The sequence below is a fragment of the Puma concolor genome, chromosome A1 (genome assembly GCF_028749965.1).
Source record: "Puma concolor isolate L17-30 chromosome A1, mPumCon1.1.hap2, whole genome shotgun sequence".
Taxonomy (NCBI): domain Eukaryota; kingdom Metazoa; phylum Chordata; class Mammalia; order Carnivora; family Felidae; genus Puma; species Puma concolor.
Window position 1 is genome coordinate 106667446 of NC_141667.1, and position 17025 is coordinate 106684470.

General features: G+C 41.8%; 1 protein-coding gene across 14 annotated transcripts in view; it reads right to left on the minus strand.

Moving 5' to 3' along the window:
- MAST4 (microtubule associated serine/threonine kinase family member 4) overlaps positions 1–17025 on the minus strand; it is a 567430-nt gene that overhangs the window by 149131 nt on the left and 401274 nt on the right. The window contains exon 1 of one of the 14 annotated variants that reach the window (XM_086699828.1): positions 4995–16220. The exons of the other annotated variants lie outside the window; for them this stretch is intronic. Coding sequence (XP_086555954.1) covers positions 4995–5032 — 38 coding nt within the window. The 5' untranslated portion in view covers positions 5033–16220. Of the gene's footprint in view, positions 1–4994; positions 16221–17025 lie in introns of those variants that run through there. 14 annotated transcript variants of the gene reach the window in all.

Genomic DNA, 17025 nt, shown 5'->3' on the forward strand with positions numbered 1-17025 from the left:
GAAGGGAAAAGGAACCAAATTCTGTATTATAATGTGTCAGATGATCACAAAGCTATACTGTAGTCACTCTCCTAGAACTGTAACACTCCCAGAGAGAACTCTGTAAAACACTACCAGTGATACTCAGACATTTCCTAATTCATTCATTTCATGCCCAGACAGCACACTATAAACGTGCTTAAAAAAAAAAAAAAAAAAAAAGGACGTGGTGTTTGGCCTTCAGGAACTTTTACAGAGTTGGAGGCAATAGATAGACACTAAACAGTTAAGCATCACCTGCTGATCTGAAAAGCCACTTGATATGTAAAGAAAATTTAAGAGTGATGCATACAGTTTAGCGCCTGGGAATCAAGGAAGAGGCAAAAACAATGTGTGCACTCCTGCTTCCACATGAACCTTCTTCAAAGTTCTTGCTCTTTTAATGCCTCCTGAGAAGGTGAAGATTCTGTTTTCACCACAGGTGTCCTAGTTTAGAACCTGAAGACCAGGATCCAAGACCATCCAGGTTCCAACTTGCTGACCAGCTTCAAAGTTTTGTACCTGAACGTCAGTTTTGTCATCTTACAATAATGGGGTCTGACTACATGTTTCTTAAAGCCTTTTCCAAGTGACACCTTCCCTGAATGAGTTTTTCAACACAATTCTGTAGGCCCAACAATCAAAAAAGGAAATAATAATCTGGATGAAACTCAGATGGCCACATGTCTTAATCCGTGGCATAGGCCTCTTTAAATTCTCACAGTAAGAAAAAGTTTCAATTATTAAAACTATCTCCCTTAAAAAGCAAAAGTAGCACTTAGAGAGTTGCACAATTATTTCTGAAAATTAAATGATGATTTTCCCCAAAGGACAGAGGGGAAAGGAAGATGTGGAACAGATGGATTCATTGTTCCCCTATGGAGAAAAAACATTTCTACACCTTGCAAAAATATATTAATTGGCCTGCCATCTGGCGAGCCTGCTCACATCCATAAGGGATAAAGTTTAGATCTCGAGGTTTAACATTTAAGCCTGTGGGGAGATGGTAATTGGAATCTTTCGGAGTTAGCATTAGTATTTTTAAAGGGAACATTTCAAGAGAGGTCTGAATACAAGTGGAGAAAAACAGGACCTAAAATGTGAGACCATCTAAGGTGACATCACTGGTGTCAGTGGCCTGGGCCTCACTCTGCACACCAGGGAGCTGGCCATGGACACTCCACATATGGTAAGGCTGTGCCTTGGCTCAGTGGCTTTCAGACCATGGTTTTCATGCTTCCACACAACTTCATAGATACTTCCTATGTACCTTCTTGTACGTTAGAGGTATTTTTCAAATTTTCTGGGTATTATACCACTGTAAAGCTGGCTATTTATTTACTTATTTTAACGTTCATTTATTTTTGAGACAGAGAGAGACAGAGCATGAACGGGGGAGGGGCAGAGAGAGAGACACAGAATCGGAAGTAGGCTCCAGGCTCTGAGCCATCAGCCCAGAGCCCGACGTGGGGCTTGAACTCACAGACCAGACTGCGAGATCGTGACCTGAGCTGAAGTCGGACGCTTAACCGACTGAGCCACCCAGGCACCCCACAGCTGGCTAATTAAAAGAATGTCTTTAAGGGAAAATAATCAGCTCAAAAAAGAGGAGATACAAAATACGAATTTTGTGGTATATACACATGCACTCGGAAAAGAAAACTTGGAATGATAACTGCATATTTTTAATACTGGGAATGTTTGAGTACTAGAATCTGGGGAAATTTTTTGACTCTACAGTTGTTGGTATTTTCTCCATTCTCTGTCGTCAGCATGCATTATGTTCACGTTTTACCTTAAAAGCTATCTACATTCCACTGAGACTAAAATTGTTCTTTAGTTAAGGGTGCCTGGGTGGCTCAGTTGGTTAGGTGTCTGACTTCAGCTCAGGTCACAATCATGTGGTCCAGGAGTTTGAGCCCTGCGTTGGGCTCTGTGCTGATAGCTCGGAGCCTAGATTCTGCATTGGATTCTGTGTCTCCCTCTCTCTCTGCCCCTCTCCTGCTCACACCAGTCTGTCTCTCTCTCTCAAAAATTAAAAATACTGGTAAGAAGCAATAAATTATTTTACAAAGCAATTAAAGTATCTTGAGTTTACCTTTTATAAAATGTATGTTTTGTTTTGCTGTCACTTGCATTGAAAAACTCCAAGATTCCTTTTAGATGTCTGTATTTATTTTCCAACATTCATAATTTATGTCTTAAACTACATACCTTCCACCTCATGGCCCAATAAACACCTCCAGATTGTTTTAAACAAATCTGACCAGCAGGAAATAGTTAATCTGGTTTCTTACAACTTCTTCACCTTTGTAGGATCAAGGGGCTATTATACATTAATCATGTACCACGATTTCGGTAGTTTATGCTTTCCTCTCGGGGATTTCATGATGCATTTTCCTGGTACCTCCTGAATATTATTAACCAAGTCATCAAACTCTGTGTTAATCATCTTCCTCATCAAAATGATTTTTGAAAAGGGTGACACAATGTAACATTGTACCTTGGCTGGGATCCTAGAATAGAAAAAGAACCTATAGTCTTAATAAAATATGGAAACTAAGTTTTTAAAAAGGGAAGGAAGGGGTGAGAAAAACAAAACACCTTATTCTAATCCAATATGAGCAGTATCAAACAATTAAAAAACACCTACAACTTTTTGAGGGTATGGAAAAGTGTGGTGGTGGTCACAGGACTGTGTCTGCCAAAATTCATGGAACCACAAACCTGAAAGGAATGGCTTTACTGTCTCTAAACTGGATCTCAATAAACCTAATTAAAACAAAACAAAACATACCTATCGCCCTGGACTTGTTCTAGAGCAAGTAAATACCAGTGGTCAACCTAGAGTCCCAAGCAATCTGGAGAAGGCCTAGGCCTGGGTTAGTGGCAGTGAAAACGAAGGTTCGGAACATGTGAAAAAGCATCTGAAGGGAATACTTGCTTCTTCCACTCCCTCCTCAGGAAGGGGCAGCCGTTCCCTCAAATACAGCTCAGACATTGTACCAATAAGAGCCACAAGATGGCCAGTGAAGGATTTCTGTCGTTTAGAGAATCCCGGATACAGTATTTGTGCCTTTTGCATGTTACAGATTCCTTATTCTATTTTTTTATAATTGTTTTATGCAGAGCAAAGCAGTTACTTCTTAGTTCTTTAAATACAATGACTTTCCCAAGGAAAAGATGTATTTAAGTGAGTGCCTTCCATTCATCTCTTTTTTTTTTTTTTTAAAAAAAAAAAGGTAGTTAGCACCAGCATATTCAAAACCAATTATTAGATTGTTAAAAAGTGAGGAAGATGGGGTGCCTGGGTGGCGCAGTCGGTTAAACGTCCGACTTCAGCCAGGTCGCGATCTCACGGTCCATGAGATCGAGCCCCGCGTCAGGCTCTGGGCTGATGGCTCGGAGCCTGGAGCCTGTTTCCGATTCTGTGTCTCCCTCTCTCTCTGCCTCTCCCCCGTTCATGCTCTGTCTCTCTCTGTCCCAAAAATAAATAAAAAACGTTGAAAAAAAAATTTAAAAAAAAAAAAAAGTGAGGAAGAAGCCTGTAAGCAATTCATCTCTAAAATCCCAACTGATCTTTTTTTGTTTTTTGGCAAACTGTATTGTCAACTTGTGTCCTTAGAGGAAATGAACTGTATGTACAAGATCAGCAAGGATTGTGAAATGTGTTCCTAATACATACATTCATGTGAACGCACAGGATTTTATAATATTTAGAGAGAAATCTCAGAAAAGTGAGCTTGGGGACAGCAGTGTTACTCATTCAAAAGGCCTCTGAGATAGCAGCCGTTCGGAGCTATACCATAAGTAAAACCTCAATTTTACCAACCCACTCAAATACCAGTATAGACTGATACTTTAAGAGGAGGAAAGCACAGGAGAATACATACACAGTTTCCATTAATGGGAGAGGGAATCAGCAAGTGGCATTTTAACACTAAGTAAAACCTACCTCTATTTTTCACCCTCTTCCCTCAGACAGCAAGCAGGTGGCATTTCTATCGCAAAGATGAAAATTATCAGGGCTCTGTATTCCCACACCTATCTTCAAATTGCCAGGTGGATCCTGTACCATAAAACCTGAGATGCTAGAATCTTACTTTACAATTATCATTTTCAATAATTAGAATGTTGCTGGAGTTATACTCCATTGGAGACAGAAGAATACAGTTAAATTTCTATCCAGATTAACCTCTTACTACTGGCAAGATTCAGGCAGTTAATTGATTTTGTTAAGCCCCCATGTTTCCTTCTGTAAAATAGATTATTATAGACAGGGTAAAACCGAGGTGACAAACTTCCTCAACACATATTCCGCCTCTTTGCCTTGCTTTGCTGATGTTGGTACATCTCCTACCGGTTATTACACGCTGCTGTTAATTACCTGGTTACACTGCTTTCTAACCCCACCAGAAGGAAGGATCGTGCCACATGCATCTTTGTTTCCCACGTGATAACCACAGCCCTCATCACATAAAAGGTACTCAACAAATATGTGGTACGTACGTGAGTAAATGAGGCAATACGATGATTCCACAGATCCTGTCCACAGAAGTCAAATGTAGTCAAACTAGGCTATGAGGTTATCAGGAATCAGGAGGTGATTCAGGCGACCCACAAGCCACAAAGCAGGAAAAGGCTCACACAGAGATGCATAAATCATAAATACCCCCTCCAAATATGTTTAAATATAAACAACATCCCATGTTTCAGAGGTCAATCCCCCAGCTCTGAGCTTTTGGCCCAGTTTCTAATCATTTGACTCCTCTTTCGTACTACATTAACCAAAGAAAATAAATTGAAAGAGGAGCTGCACGGCCTTGAGTATCAGGGGCCTATCCCGTCCCAATCAAACCCCTGAGACATCCTAAGGAACCCTGTCTATGAAGAAGGCAAAAACACAACAAAGAAGACAAAACTGAAATCACGTTAGCCTAACAGGCCTTAACATAGAGTTCAAGATATATACACACCTGGAGCTTCCCAACAAAGTCCATAAATGTTGGGCCATGAATCCCCTCCAAACATGTTAGTTTCTTATTAAATAGATCTGAAATCAAACCTGTTAAGTGGCCGAAGAAACAGCGACAGGCCACTGCCTGTGGGACACACCTAAAAGAATGGAAGAGCTGAAAAGCAAGCCTGAGTTTCTTCAGCTCTGGGCCGGGCATGCCACTCACACGGGAACTAGAAAACTGGCTCAAACTGAAAACGATAATCTTTCTGGAACAACAGGTCATGACGAGCTTCCTTAATGCCAAAATAAGTGTTTAGAGGGGACTTCTACTAACCGAAAGAAAGTGTAAACGGCTTATATATTTACTCTGGCTTGAATACAACATTTCTGAATATGCCTATCGGTGCCAAGAGTCAGAACCCTTTTCCTCATGGACCTTAAACCTGGAACCCATTCCATGGAATCTATTTCCTAGGAATGACATCAAAAGCCTGTATCACATTAATATCCAAACAGCTCTATTATCTGTACCTTCTGACTCCCAAATCACCCTAGGCCTGGTATAAGAAGACAGACTAATTTTAAAGTCCTTAAAAGGTAAGGCAAACCACAACCTCTAATATTTAAAGAGCTTCTTTTAAGAAGCCATCAAATGATTTGTAATCAATCACAATTTCAAAGAAAACAGAAGTCTATGTACCTAGAAGGCATCTTGGCAATGAGAAGGCTGGTAAAATGAACTCAAAACCACTAAGATCTAAGAAGTGTTCTGAAGAGAGAATTCTTGAGCCTGGATTCCTGTTAAGAAGGCTTATACAAGCCACTATTAATTTCTCACCTTAAAAATCCTAGAGTTGCAAGGCTAACGTATCTGAAATTAATGAAAGAGAAGACAACTCTTGAAAAAGAATGCTATAGGGGCACCTGGGTGGCTCAGTCAATTGGGCGGCTGACTTTAGCTCAGGTCATGATCTCGTGGTCTGTGGGTTCGAGGCCCGCGTCTGGCTCTGTGCTGACAGCTCAGAGCCTGGAGCCTGCTTCCAATTCTGTGTCTCCCTCTCTCTCTGCCCCTCCTCTGCTTGCTCTCTGTCTGTCTCTCTCTCTCTCAAATAAAAAAAGAAAAGAAAATTAAAAAGAGAAAAAGAAAAAGAATGCTATATACAAATTTTATAGGTCACAGTGAAAATAATGGCAATAATTATCCCTTATTAACTCTCTGGTCCAAACATCTAACCCCAAATATCCAATACTAAAACATATAGAAAATTATAATTTGTAAGCATAGAAGCTCATTTTGGCGAATCTACCATAAGAACTATGACTTAAAACACCCCTGAATTACCCCTTCCTCTGAGTTCTGCTATTGATCCCTGAGGCCATTTGATATCTAACATAAAAACTTCCTTTGCTTAAGAATGTATCAGAATGGTTAAAATTAACAATACAAGAAACAAAAGGTATTGGTGAGGATGCAGAGAAAGGGGAGCCCTCTCACACTGCTGGTGGGAATGCAAACTGGCATAGCCACTCTGGAACACAGTATGTAGGTTCCTCAAAAGGTTCAAAATAGAACTATCCTACAATTACACTACTAGGTATTTACCCAAAATGTACAAAAATATGGATTCGAAGGGGTACATGCACCCTGAAATTTATAGCAACATTATCAACAGCCAAACTATGGAAAGAGCCCATATGGGCTCTTGACTGATGAATGGATAAAGAAGATGTGGTGAGGGGTGCCTGGGTGATTCATTTGGTTTGAGCATCTGACTTTAGCTCAGATCAGGATCTCACAGTAAGTTGGTTTGAGCGCCAGTGCACAGCCTGCTTGGGATTCTCTCTCTGCCCCTCCCAGCTCACATGCACGCTCTCTCTCTCTCAAAATAAATAAACTTAAAAAAAAAAAAAGATGTGGTGTATATATACAATGGAATATTAGTCAAGCATCAAAAAGAATGAAATCGCGCCATTTGCAACGATGTAGATAGACCCTGTTAAGTGAAATAAGTCATTCAGAGAAAGACGAAATACCAAAAGATTTCACTCATGTGGAATTTAAGAAACAAAACATATGAACAGATGGGACAGGGGAGAAAGAGAGGGACACAAACCTTAAGAGACTCTTAAAGACAGAGAACAAATTGAGGGTTGATGGAGAGAGGTGGGTGGCAGATGGGCTAGATGGATGATGGGTACCAAGAAGGGCACTTACTGTGATGAGCACTAGGTGATGTATATAAGGGATGAATCACTGAATTCTACTCCTGAGACCAATATCGCACTGTTTGTAAACTAACTAGAATTTAAATAAAGATTTGAGAAGAAAAAAACCAATGTATCTTTTATGGAAAATGCAAATTCATCACCATCCATTCAAACTGTCAAATTAGGTGAGTGTGCCTATCAGCTGTTTTGCCACCTGTGTGCCCTTTTGGAGAGGTTGAGCAAGCATAGGCTAATTTTACAATGAACCATTTTTTGGATTAGCAAATATTTGTGTTTATTTGGATGAGTACTCAAATGGAGAACACCAAGTGGATAAAATTACTCTTTAGGTGGGGAAAAAAAAAATCTATCTGACATGGCTTCAGTATCTCTAGAGCTCAGTGTCTAACAGAGATAATCTACTTGGAAAAGTCTTTGATTTTGTATCAGAAGTCGTGAGATCAGCCAAATGTAAGTAGTATTTTTACAGGAATTTTATCTCAAGTTTCAAGATCAACAAGCCATTCCAAATGAACCGTAAGAAATAACATTACATAATAGTCACTTAATGGCTATTGTTTTACAGTAACAAAGGTTTCATTTACCCTATTTCCTAGACTACTTTATTCACCAGGCAGTTTCTCCCATGACAAACATACCTCTTCCTCTTAACCCCTCCGTGTATATGTAAAAATAGAACATTTAATACATATGATTTCTAATTTAAAGATATCCATCATTTAGCATTTGAAAAGCTACGCATGTTAAAGGGACATATGTGATTTTTATGCAAGCTATGGATACAGTGATTTTCTTCAAATTTAGCAGCCAATCAGTTTGGCAGTGGCTGGATAATAGTCTAATAGTGACTCAAGAAAGAAATGCACTAAGGTCAAAGTCAGGGTCCTGAGACACCGACATGCACTGTAATGTTTAAAATTAGAATAAAGCATAGCAAAGACAGCTTTAGGAAATACTCATATGGCAAAATGACCCTGGTGAATCCATCAGTTTTCTTCTCTTTCTGATTCTATGACCCTAGGAGACCTCAGCAAGGGTCATCAGTTCCTCATTCCCTCTGCCCAGGTGATTCACTCAGAAACTAATATGTTATCTCCAAAAGATATCTGCAGTTTGAAATGCCACATCACGCTAGAAAGTTTCCAGGGACACGGAGCTGGTTCTTACCTTTAAGAGCTAAAAGCTTACTTGAGAACTTCACAACACAAATGGTAGGTGGCTGAGCATACGCCACGATCTGGATTTTGCCTATATATTGCCTACAATTACTGTTTCCTAAGGGATCCCAGACTGTAACACAATCTGAGCCACTGACAAATCTAAGAACACCAAGTCAGTGGAATGTAGCAAGTGTCAGGGTTCTGTAACAACCCAAGCAATGTGAAGCTTAAGAGATAAACATTAATGGCTGTCTAATCTCCTTACCAGTCTGTTTATACCTTCAAATGCTGCTCAGGCCTTATAAATAAATAAGTAAGTAAGTAAGTAAAAAACAAAAGCACCATATGATGTTTCAGTCTGATTTTGGCATAACTACCTTCTCTAATAAGCGTGTCCAATGGCCATTAATGTCGTTAAACCTCCTGCAGATCTTCTTGTTCTATTCATGAGGTTTCGGGTCAACATTTTCAGAATTTACAAACAAGTCCACAAGGGAACTTTCCTGATTACCAGGACAGAGGAAAAGAAAATAAAGTACCAGAACCTAAGTGTTAACGACCATGGGAACTTCTATTTAGAGATCTTTCAAGTTACACAATGTCCCACGTACCACAAAAACCCAGTTTGCTATTATATACTCAAGACTTCCACTGATAGAGATTGCGCCTCTAATAAGTGGATTTATACACACCCTGTGCCCACTTTCATCCAGGTAGCCCCAGGACTATTTTAATATCTTGGCTCTACCACTTAACTTTCAAAGGGATTACTCAGTTACCATGACGTCACTCCCAAATGACTAGGTTACATGTCGTAAAGACAGCTCAGATTAAAATAGCTTGTGCATGCTCACTCACACAAGATGGGTGTGTATGGGGGTGAGGCGGGGACTCGGGACTTCCAGTCTTAATCTCCTGGAGAAATCAGCCTCTTTCCAGTCTCCCAAATTATGCAGGAGTCCTATTCCAAGTTTTCTCCTCTAGGACCCATTTCCACATAGGGACTTCCTAACCCCAGCACCTGTCCGTTCTTAGCCCAGAAGGCAGATACTCTCCATCTTGAGGTGTACGATTCTCTTGTTTTAAAGACATCACCTAGGCTTCTGGTAACAGTATCTAAGTGTAAAGAGAACCAAGCAAAGCCATAAAAGCATATAATGTTCTACCCTGTCACTGTGAACTTGGTGATATACTCCTCCCAGTGCTGACAAGTTCTAGCAATGAATAGCCCATGCCTGCCCATGGAGCACAGACTCTATATTATAATGGTTTATTTTTAAAGAACTAATTCTTAAATCCTCCTTTTGCACTCTCTCTCACACACACACACACCCATCTCATTTATTTCCTCCTCTCTTCTTTATCCCACCCTCTCAACCCCCAAACACCTTCCTATTCAAGGAGCAAAACAGTCTGCAATCTCCTATTGAAAACTTCACACTAGAGAATAAAAGCGTTATTTTCGACATGTGCATATTCCTGCTCACGTCCTTTGTACGTGGTAAACTTTACTAGAGTACAGGACACACAGACTGCTGTGGCGTGGGGCGGCCAGGATCTCCCCAGGTACCACTCGGACAGCTGCTGACTGTTCCTGGCCTGGGGACTTGGCTTTCTGCTCTTCCCTAAGGGGATGCCTTATTAGGTTGGGGGAGGAGGATCCACCGAGGGAGGGTCTCAAGGAATGCTACCAATGTGGGAGCTAACCCTGAGGGGCAGACCAAAGGGTGAGTCCTGCAGTGACAGGCAGTCCCATCCAGCAGGCAGAGAACACAGTCTGGAGCTTGAAGAAAGGAGAGGGATGAAAGGAAGCACTGATGAAACAGGCCTGGGCAGAGTTCCGAGTGGGAGGAAAGGGGTGCAGAGACTCGGGGAGGGGCCACGCCTGCAGGTCAGGCATGGACAGGATGAGAGGAAGCCAGTGAGTGAACCAGGTTTCAGCCTCCAGAGAAACACACTTCGGGGAGAGTCAGAGCTCAAGCTCCGGAAAAGACAAAGTGGTGGGGGCAGGGGGAGGGAGCTTCGGGCACTCAGAGCCTGTGATGTGAAGCAAGAGTGGTAAGTGACGAGGTACTCATAAGGCTGTGGACAGAGCCTGAGCTTCCAGAGAGGTGGTGAAAAGGAAACTGTCATTGCCCATTTAAGCGATGAGGCAGACAATAAAATGAGCAACAGTGAGTAAGGGGATATGATTCAGGGAACAGAGCTGCCGGGCCAGCTGTGAATGTGCAGGAGCTGGGACACGATGATGTGTCACTGCTGTAGGTAGCTACCCGCAGAGAGTGGTTACCACCCATGGTCTGCGATTCCTCACTTGACTACTATTTCCTGGCTCCTGGGCCTCAGCCCCAGCCCCACCCCCACCCTGTCACTGCCTCTGCTCTTGGTGCTGAGGTCGCCCATGCCGTCCCCATTGTCAGACACAACGCACATGTTCCTGCTATCTCTCTGTGCAGTGACACTGCTGCCTGTCCTCCTCGCTGGAGCTCCATGAGAACACTCCAGATTCTCCTCCAAGTCTCTGTACCTGTACCTATCTGAATCTCTGCCCACTCCTTAAATGGAGCAACCTTATTCTCCCACAGATTGATCTACCGTATTTTTCGGATGGCCCTAATGATGACTCTCAAGCTTATTATTTCTGGTCCAGCCTCCCTGGTGCCCTGAACCCACACCCCCAATGGCCTGTCTAGGGATCTTTGTTTCCTGCCTCAGAGCCTTTGCCATTCCCAGATGCCAATCCCAAATGCTTCCCACCAATGGCTCCTTCACGGTTTTTAGGTCTCCTGTTCAGTTTTATCTGCCTCCTCAAAAGACACTCCCTGACCACATGATCTAAAGCAGCCCCCCACACTGTTACTCTCTCTTCTCAGCACTTACTTATAAGCCTTTGGAACACTGATCACCATTGGACAATTGATTTATTTAGATGCTTGTTTATTTGCAAGGCCCAAGCACTCTGTCTTGTTCACCACTATAGTCCTTGCCCAGCCCAAGATATTGGTGCTGTGAATATTGGCTGAGTGAAGGAAGGAACACTTCCTTACATTCAGCACACATTAGATGCTCAATAAATTAGATTAATCAGGCTTCTGGGGATCGAAGAGATGAGTACAAGTTCTTTGGTCTTCCCTTCCCCCACGCCTCTTTGTAAAGGTAGTTCCTTCATCTCCCAGGTCACAATCCCCAGGGCCACTATGCAACGTTTCCTGGTCTCTCAGAGCCGATGGTTCATCAATTTTTATCAACTTGATACCCTTCGTCTCTCTCAAAGTCATAATCTCACCGTATTCCTTCCTCAGGCCTGCATAACCTTTTCGGTAGGCCACTGCAATGACTCATTCATTGGTTTCCAGGTCCCACCCTCCTCTCACAGACCTAAAATCCCCAAAGCTGCCAGATAGGCCTTCGTCCTTTTGGGTAAAGGCCAAGCAAGCTCCCACAAACATCAAGTGCCTCAACTCTCATCCTTAGCCTGATCACCCACTACTCATCCCCTTGTTGTAACGATAGAAACAATGTGAATACTGAGTATCTACTTAAGAGTTTTTATGTGCCAGTCATTGTGTTAGGAATTTTACTCATATGAGCATATTTTACTCCTTACAACAATCCTGTAAGTAATTTACCTGTCCCTGGTTTATAGATGGAGCAACTCTAGTCCAGTGAACTTGCCCAATCTCATTCAAACCCAGGTGAACTGGCTTTTAGATCAACCCTCTTCACCACTGTGGTATACTGTATTGCCTCTGCAAACTTTATGCATCAACAATACTGAGTTATGCTTCTGGTTTTTTATGCTCCAGCAATATTGAGCTATGTATAGTCCCTTGAACTCTGCTGCTAAGGCCACTGTGCCTTCATACACACCATTTCTTTTGCCCTTTGGGATGGCCCTGTCCTTCGGTCTGATAAATAGAAGAAACCTATCCTTCAAAACCTCCCTGAGGTATTGTCTTTTCCATATGGCTTCTCCTTTGGCTCCTTGAGACCAAAGTCTCTCTTCCCCACTGGCCACTCCTATAGCTTATATGTACCTTATAAATACTTCTCTATTGCCCTGGTTTGCAATGATTCATTTGCATGTCCTCACTGAAGGCAATTCTATGACTCAGCTTGGGGCTGCAGTGCCCAGACACACAATAGATGCTCAGTAAATGTGGATTTAATGGGACTTTCCATAAAAGGGGTGGGTACAAATTCACTAATACCCCACATGTCAGGACAAGAGAGAAGTGTATTCTTCATACTCTTTAGAGACACATATTCATGACGAAAACAAAAAGAAAAACTCACCAAACACTACAGATGTTTCTGAAAGGAAGATGAAGCATACATAAAAATTCAATACATTCAGCAGTTAAAGATCCCTGAATGTACCTGCTGTTCGGAGCAACTGCTGAGTAATATGAATTCAGAAAAAAAATAAAACGAAAGAAAGAAAACATTAAAAAAAAAAAACATTTGCAACTACACGGATGGAACTAGAGGGTATTATGCTAAGCAAAATTAGTCAGAGAAAGACAAATATCATATGACTTCACTCATATGAGGACTTTAAGAGACAAAACAGATGAATATAAGGGAAGGGAAGCAAAAATAATATAAAAACAGGGAGGGGGACAAAACATAAAAGACTCTTAAATATGGAGAACAGAGGGTTACTAGAGGAGTTGTGGGGGGGGGGGGTGGGGAATGGGCTAAATGGGTAAGGGGCATTAAGGAATCTACTCCTGAAATCATTGTTGCACTATATGCCCACTAACTTGGATGTACGTTAAAAAAAAATGAAAGAATAAAATTGAGAAATAATAAAGTACACAACTTTTAAGTAAAGAAAAAACAAAAACAAAAAAACCCCAAAGCAACTTTTAGCCCATGGGTTCTTGCAAAATACATTAGGAAACTTGTTCCAAGTGATTAACTGAGTCACAAGGTGCTTATTGGCATGGACAATGACACTCGATTTAGGTGTCATTGAGATTTGGATAGCATGAGGTCAGCCCAATGAAAACATGACAGATTTCTGACCATTAAGGTTAAAAATTGAGTATCTTCTAGATTCTCTAGACTGTGTATCATCAAGACTAAAGTCGCACCTCAAAACTGAGCAGCAATACTTATAAATCAATGGTAGCCCTCTCTTTACATATGTGATATAAATCAAAGAGAAGCCTGATCTTCTTCCCCACAAAAGTTTTTAATCCAACAGGGGAAAAAGGTCATCGACATCAGTGGTAACATGAAGCAGCTGTAGATTTCGGTCCCTCAAAGCAGCAGGTGAATGGCTGTACTGAGTCAGCCTTGAGGAAATGAGAAAGGGAAAGAGGAGATCAAAAAAGAAACTGCGTCTGGTTGAAAAGGAGTGCTTGATGAGATGGGACATCTTTGCCTTCTACCCGATCTCAGCAAGGAAAACTTCCAGTGTCTCACTATGGCCGTTCCCTTTATTCACAGGGATATGTTTCAAACCCCCCAGCAGAAGCCCAAAAGATGCCAAAGAGTACCGAACCCTATATACACCATTTTCTTCTACATCCAAAATAAAATAAAGTTCATAAATTTGGCACAGTAAGAGATTAACAACGGTAACTAATAATAAAATAATTATAACATAGTGTAATCAACATTAGGCGAATATGGCCTGTCTCTCAAACTTTATTACACTGTATTCACCCTTCTTCTCGGGATGATGTACAAAGTGTCTATGCGAGGAGATGAAGTCAGGCGAATGATGTAAGCATCGTGACCCAGTGTTCGGCCGCTATCATCTGCTTTGGGACTGTGGCTGACCACAGGTAACTGCACCAAGTGGAACCACAGATTAGGGAGGACTGCTGTGTTAAGTAGATATTCTTCATCGACTTGAGGAAGTGGCCCTCTATGCCTGGTTTCCTGAGAGTTTTTGTCATATGAGTGAGTAATGGATTTTTCTGTGATCCTGTGATAATGCTTACTTAGCTTATTTATGTGATGGATTCCATTGATTGATTTTCTGGTGTTGAACCACCTGTGCATAGACCTGGGACCAACAGGTCATGATGAATAATTGTTTTTATACAGTGCTAGATTTGATTTGCTAGTAGTTTACTGGCAGAAGCTACGAGGTATTTTCCGGGCAAAACTTCCCTAGAAGTATAAACCTTAAGACAGTGTCACTTGCGATCAAAGAATTTGACAGCAAGGCAAGAGGAAGTAAAGATATTTTGAAGGGCTTAAGACTTTACAGAATATTTATAAAAATTTTCATAAAATTAAAAGAAAATTTCCCTTAAAATGAAAACGGCATGACAAAAAAACACACAGTTTCCAATGGAATATGTGAGCTTTATGGCAAAACATAGACAAAGTCAGTGTGCACCCAGACAAGTGCTGTCCGTCACAGTCAAGACAAAAAAGAATGAAGGGAACAATAAATTGTCTTTGGGATTCAGGATAAGGAATTCAGGCTGTCAGTTCATCAATACTGTGTAACAGTCTAGGCCCGGGATTAGGTCTGCAGGATCCTCTGTGCAAGAACTCAGGGAGTTAGAAGTTACAGGCCCAGGCAGGCCCAGTTTCAAAACTTCAAAGTTTCCCTCTGACAGAGCAAACCAAGCCATGCTGAACTGGCAAGGCAAATGTAATGGAGCAAACCAAAAAGGCTTCCATGATGACAACGGCCCATACAATACAGACTTAAGGCGAGAATGGGAAACCATTCGCCTTCTCCTTCTTTTGTCTGAGTGGTATAAACATCCCATCCCAAAGAGCTCTAAGATGTTCATTCACATGCCCCAAACTGGATTTCAGTCTCTGATAGATGCAAGAAGCTGATATTAAAGAAAAGGTTAGGATGAGGTTCCCGAAGTTACTAAATTAATCAGAACAGGTAGCTAGGAAAAACACGTAAAATGAATGATCCATCACACCAAGTCGGCAAGTGTTCAGAAAAGCTCGGATTGCGCCACAGAGATATGCCCAGGGCTAAGGCACATGACCTGAGTGTGAGGGCAAGGGGTCCTCACCTGAACACCAGGCGCACCCACAATGAGACTGGCTAAAGGACAACCTGAGGATGGCAAGGTCTTTTTGAAAGGACAGATTTAGGGAACCTGATGAGCCAGCTGAGGAATGGGGTTAATGTGGGGGTTGGAGGAGGAGACAGGATTTAGAGCAGGGAAGGGAGGTCACAGAATGGGAAGAGTCCCACTGTAAGCATATGCTATATGTCCTTAGGGAAGGACACAGAGCTGAAACTGATCACTGTATAATAAGAGAATGCAACAACTACATACATCGCCCTGGACCGGAAGACACCTGCCCTTCAAGTTTGCCAATCTCCATAATAAATATAAAGTAGTGCCGGTCTTTGAGACCAATAATAAGTAGATGTGTGTAGACAGGATCTTCAAGACACATATGTGCAAACTCTGGGAATCCTGGAAATCCCCAGTAACAGACGGGCTGTGACAACCTACACTAATAGAAGGGAGGGAAGAAAATCCATCCCCTTTTCTGTTTCCCTGAACTGAAAAAAACGGGTCTATGACTTAAGGAGTAGAGAAAGCCCTCCCACACTCTCCCATTTTGCTGGGAAGAACCTAAGTGACTTCAGAATGTGGGCTCTCTGCCCGTGTGAGCTGTCTGAATTGGCGTGTTCTGGGCTGGAACTAGAATCCCCTGGGCTGGAAAGTCAGGGTCAGACTGGCCTGAGAATTTGCTCAATAGTATTATCAACAGGTAGATGGCTAGAGGCCCCAGCTGCTTTTCAGACTCAGACACACACAGGTGTGACGTCAGAGCAGACTGCTCTCTAGAAGCGGCTCCAGGTGAGAGTACAGATTGCATCATAGCCAGGACTAAACCACTCGGGAATACTTAAGGGCCCTTGACAAACTGAAAAGGTGAGAAGTTACAGACTTTACTGCCATGAAAGTGGTGGTCTTATTCACAGACAGCATTATCTCATCAACTAACTACTTGTGTTTATTTTGCTGGGGGAGAGGTGCATGGATGATACGTCTCCAACAAAAATGACCAACACCAAAAGATAAGGTCTCTGAATATATATAGCAGAATAAGAAAAGCACAGCTACCTTACGTAAATGGCACAACTTGAGAATCTCACACGGTTTATTGGTACCAACACTGTTCAAGTTGCATTAAAGGTAGTATGACTTTAAAATCTACTCAGTATCAGACATACACGTGTGTGTTTTCTATGTGTGTGTGTACATGCGCATATACAAAACACGACACTTGTGAGTATTCCAGGATGCTTCTGAAATCTAAGAAATACCATGGGAACCTTCCAAAGTTTTCCAAAGTATTAGGTACCAGAACTTATACTACAAGATGCTATAGATGTAACAACAGAGCACACCATTTTCTTGTGTTCCTGAGACACTGGAGCCCAGAGATTCAGAAGCTCCAAATCTGATAGCCAGCATCCTGTTTATTTGACCGCACCGCTGCTCTTACGCACATATGAGCACGTGTATGTCCAAGTCAAGTTTGGAAGAAAAACTAAGAATCTACATTTAAGCAACTCAGAAGGTATGCCCCTCTAAAACCACAACGATGCCACCTTTCTGTGCCGGACACAAGGCACAGAAGAGAAACACTTCCTTTAAAATCATCTCCTCTCAATCTCGGAACTGCCTTTCACTTTTGCCA